At 51.1% G+C, this 4,419-nt stretch overlaps 1 protein-coding gene across 2 annotated transcripts in view; it reads left to right on the top strand.

The window, feature by feature from the left end:
• ERCC2 (ERCC excision repair 2, TFIIH core complex helicase subunit) overlaps positions 1–4,419 on the top strand; it is a 17,645-nt gene that overhangs the window by 7,630 nt on the left and 5,596 nt on the right. For both annotated transcript variants that reach the window (XM_003799508.3, XM_023518938.1), the window contains 4 exons: positions 786–904; positions 3,108–3,177; positions 3,268–3,337; positions 3,449–3,550. In XM_003799508.3, the coding sequence (XP_003799556.1) occupies positions 786–904; positions 3,108–3,177; positions 3,268–3,337; positions 3,449–3,550 (361 nt within the window). The remainder of the gene's footprint in view (positions 1–785; positions 905–3,107; positions 3,178–3,267; positions 3,338–3,448; positions 3,551–4,419) is intronic.

Raw genomic sequence — 4,419 nt, 5'->3', positions numbered from 1 at the left:
AAAAGAAAAACTAGCTGGGCTTAGTGGTGGGTACCTATAGTCCCAACTATTCAGGAGGCTGAGGCAGGAGGATCACTTAAGCACAAGAGACTGAGGTTGCTGTGAGTGATGATGACACCATAGTACTCTACCCAAGGTGACAGAGTGAGACTGTCTCAAAAAAACAAACAAAAAACTGCAGGGCATCCCCTGTGGCTCTGTGGGTAGGGTGCCGTCCCCATATACTGAGGGTGGTGGGTTCAAACCCAGCCCCGGCCAAACTGCAATTAAAAACAAAAAATAGCCAGGCATTGTGGCGGGCGCCTGTAGTCCCAGTTACTCGGGAGGCTGAGGCAATAAGAGAATCGCCTAAGCCCATGAGTTGGAGGTTGCTGTGAGCTGTATGACACAACAGCACTCTACCGAGGGTGACAAAATGAAACTCTGTCTTAAGAAAAAAAGAAAAAAGAACTGCACTAACTGTGGGCTTTTGGGTATAGTTGTGGGTCTCTTGACAAGAACTTATGTATGAGGTCATGTGAGTACATGTGACAAGTGACCACCTAATTCTGTAGTACATGATTATTGCTCTGTGTGCCATCATGCAGTGGTAGCTTCGCATGACATGCACATGTGCAGTGTGGGGACATGGAAGTTTCTAGAACAGTCCCAGTCCCTGCCCTCAGGGAGCACCCATTTACCTGGGAAGACAGATGTGACCACAGGCTCTGATGGCAGAGGAGGAGCTGCTTGTTGGTCCCATTCGTGCATCCCTGTATCCCTGACCCCTGTTGCCTCCTCACCAGATTCTGTGCTGAACGTCTCCGTTCCCTCCTGCACACCTTGGAGATCACCGACCTTGCTGACTTCTCCCCCCTCACCCTCCTTGCTAACTTTGCCACCCTTGTCAGCACCTACGCTAAGGGTAAGCTCTTCTCTTTCTGCCCCGGCTGGGCCTCCTGGCAGAGTCTGGAGGGTTGTCTGCAGTGACTTGGTCTTGGGTTCTAGTTTGAGGTCACAGGCAAGCAGCAGGCAGTTGTTGAGTCTTGTGCTCAGATTTGTATTTACAAAGGCTCCCCCTGGCTGCAGAGCAAGGAGGGATAGTGGTGGGCAGGGGTCTGGGATGAGGTCAGAGAAGTTCTGTAGTGTCAGGTCATGCTATAGGCATGATAAGCAGTTGGTCCAAGGGCTCTGCAGAGCTATAGCAGGTTCTGAGGTGCTGTGTCAGATTTATACTTTAGGAAGATCCTGAGCTGGGCAAGGCAGTTCACGCCTGCAATCCTAGCACTTTGGGAGGCTGAGGCATAAGGATCACTTGAGGCCAGGAGTTTGAAACCAGCCTGGGCAATAACAAGGCCTCATCTCTGCAAAAAATTCAAAAAAATTAAAAAACCGAAGATTCTTCTTTCAGGGGGAGTCAGGGACCTGAGCAGGAGAGGAGGAACCTGGGCCAAGGCAAGGCTGTGGGGACAAAGGGATGGTTTGGTGAGAGATGTGGGTGGACAAGGCTGTGATGTGGGGATCAGGGTGCCTGGGTATGAGCACCCCAGGGGAGAGGAGCTGAGAACAGTGCTCAGATTTTCAGCTGTAGGGAGAGGGGAAATGTTCCAGAGGCTTCATTAGTCAGTGTTCCTGCCCCTTCCTCAGCTTTAAGCTGGCCAAGGGCTCAGTCTGATCCCTAGGGATTACTATTCTATCCAGGAAACCAGGTCAGGCCTGTCATCCCGCAGCTGGGCCTGGGCAGGGGGCTAGAGACCTGGTCCCCCTCACCCCAGGGTGGATGAGCAGTGAGTCCTGCAGGATGCTGCTTCTGTGTCCATCCTTCTGTCCTGCTCCATCTTCCCTCTCAGCCTTTGTTCTCTCTCTTCCCCCTTTTCCCATCTGTCAACTCCTTATGTTCTTTTACCAGGAATGTCCTTCTCCTTCTTCCTCATCCCTTCACTACCTCTCCCTCATCCTTTAATTCTTTGCTTAGTAGAGATGTCTCCTCCTCCAAGAAGCCCTCCCTGACCCCCAGGCTGGGTCACAGCCCTCCTCTGGGCTCCTACATCCCAGCCCTGCCCACTCTGAATCATCACTGTCTGGGGACAGGTCTGGCTTTCCTTCTGGATTGTGAGTCCATGTAGGCAGGGACAAGGCTGTCTTGGCCACAATTATGTCTTCAGCACAGAAAACTTGATTTTTTTCTACTAAGTGAAACTGATGTATTCATTCATTCATTTGTTCAACAAACAAGCCAGCCCCAGCATGGTAGAAGCAGAAGGAACCAAAAAAGACCTCATTCCTAATCTCTTGGAACTTATATTCTGGGGGGGAAAACCAGTAGCAAAGATGCATATGAGTAAATAAGAAAGATAATTCCAGAAGGTGATAGTTGTCATGAAAAAATACATTACAGTGTCAAAACATGGCTGCAGTAGAAATGTGGCCAGGGAAGGCCTCTGTGATGTACTGACTTTTGAGCAAAGTCTCAACCAAATGGAGCCACCTTGAGAAGTTTTCCTGGCAATGAATGGGACCAGCAAGTGCAAAGGTCTTGGAGGGAGTAAAGCTGCTGATGCTTGAAGATCTGGCAGGAGGCCAGTAAAGCAAGGAGGGAGTGGGATCTGTGGCTGGTCCCACAGGTGATTCTGGATGCTAGGGGAAGCAGAGGCCTTGGGAGGCTTCTGAGCAGCAAGGACATGACCTGACTCGGAATTCTGTGCAGCGAGCAGGGGATGAGTCCAGTGAGAAGGGGATGGCCCAGGTGGCAGTGTGGGGATGTGGTCAGATCACAGTAGGAGGCAGAGCTGCCCAGCTTGCTGGTTGCTTAGGTCAGGAAGATCATAGGAAGAGGCTTGAAGCTTTGGTTCCTGGCTTTAGCTTGGGTGCTGGGCAGGCCTTTTTGGTGCTGGGAGAGTATGAAAAATAAAGCTTTGGTGCTCTTTGCTTGAGATCCTCCATGAATGTTGGCATAAATGTGGGCCTTGTAGAGAAATGGGCAAGTTGGGGTGTATCTTGGGTGCCTGGACTTTGGGCTTGGGCAGCTGGTGTTTAGTTCCATTTACTTATGGGGTAACGAAGGGAATGGCTCAATGTGCAGTGTGACCATTGTGAGGGATTCTCACTTGCCTTTGTCTGCCCGGTAGGCTTCACCATCATCATTGAGCCCTTTGACGATAGGACTCCAACCATTGCCAATCCCATATTGCACTTCAGGTGGGACTCTACCTTGGTGGGGATGTGAACACACCACGGGTCAGGGGCCCCAGCCTGCCTGGCCCTCACCAGCCTCTTCTCTCTGTCCAGCTGCATGGACGCCTCGCTGGCCATCAAACCCGTGTTCGAGCGCTTCCAGTCTGTCATCATCACCTCGGGGGTGAGGACCCCTCTCTTTCCCCTCCCAGTTCCCAGCCCTCTGCCATGGGGTTCCTGGTTCCTCCTCGGGCCTGCTAAGATCCCTCCCACTATCCTGCTATCCCTGTTACAGACACTGTCCCCACTGGACATCTACCCCAAGATCTTGGACTTCCACCCTGTCACCATGGCAACTTTTACCATGACGCTGGCCCGAGTCTGCCTCTGTCCCATGGTGAGTGAGTGGGGAGTGGGGCTGCCTCCCTCCCCCAGCTGCTTAGGCAGGAAGGCTTTACAGCTCTGAGCTGGGGTTTAGGATTCAGACAGACTGGGGCTTGATTCTGCTTTTCCCTGTGGGCATTATTCCCCAAGCTTGTTTTCTCATCTGTAAAATGAGAATGTGTCCTCCCTGATCTCCTGGGACTGTTTAGAGGATTTAGAGAGATAACAGATGTAAAAGTCTTGTGTAGTTCAGGACCTGGCACAAGGTAGGTAGGTACTTACTCCACATCTTCATTAATGTGGCTGTGCCTAGTACATCATCTGGCTGTGACCTGGCAAATAAGCCACCTTCTCTGCCTGTCTTCTCTGTAAATGGTCATCTTGACATGGGCCTTATCTGAAGTCCTGGAGTGCAAAGTGGTTGGGTAGAGTGCCCTGGCATCATAGCTCACAGCAACCTTCAACTCTTGGGCTCAAGACCTCCTCTTGCCTCAGTTTTTCTATTTTTAATAGAGACAGGGTTTCACTTTTGCTCAGGCTGATCTCAAACCCTTGAGCTCAGGCAATCTACCCACCTCAGCCTCCCAGAGTGCTAGGATTACAGGCGTGAGCCACTGTGCCCAGCCTTCGGCCTGTTGTTTTTTGAGACAGAATCTCACTCTGTGCCCTAGGTACAGTGCTATGGCATCATAGTTCACAGCAACCTCAAACTTTTGGGCACAAGAGATCCTCTTGCATCAGCCTCCTGAATGACTGGGACTGCAGGCACTCACCACAATGCCTAGCTAGTTTTTCTATTTTTTTCAGTAGAGACAGGGTCTCACTCTTGCTCATGCTAGTCTCTATCTCTTGAGCTCAATAATCTGCCTGCCTTGGCTTGGC

This window comes from Otolemur garnettii, unplaced genomic scaffold (assembly GCF_000181295.1).
Source record: "Otolemur garnettii isolate 467f Iridium unplaced genomic scaffold, OtoGar3 scaffold00152, whole genome shotgun sequence".
NCBI lineage: Eukaryota > Metazoa > Chordata > Mammalia > Primates > Galagidae > Otolemur > Otolemur garnettii.
Note: the sequence above shows the minus strand (reverse complement) of the source record. Positions and strands in the feature narration are given on the sequence as shown.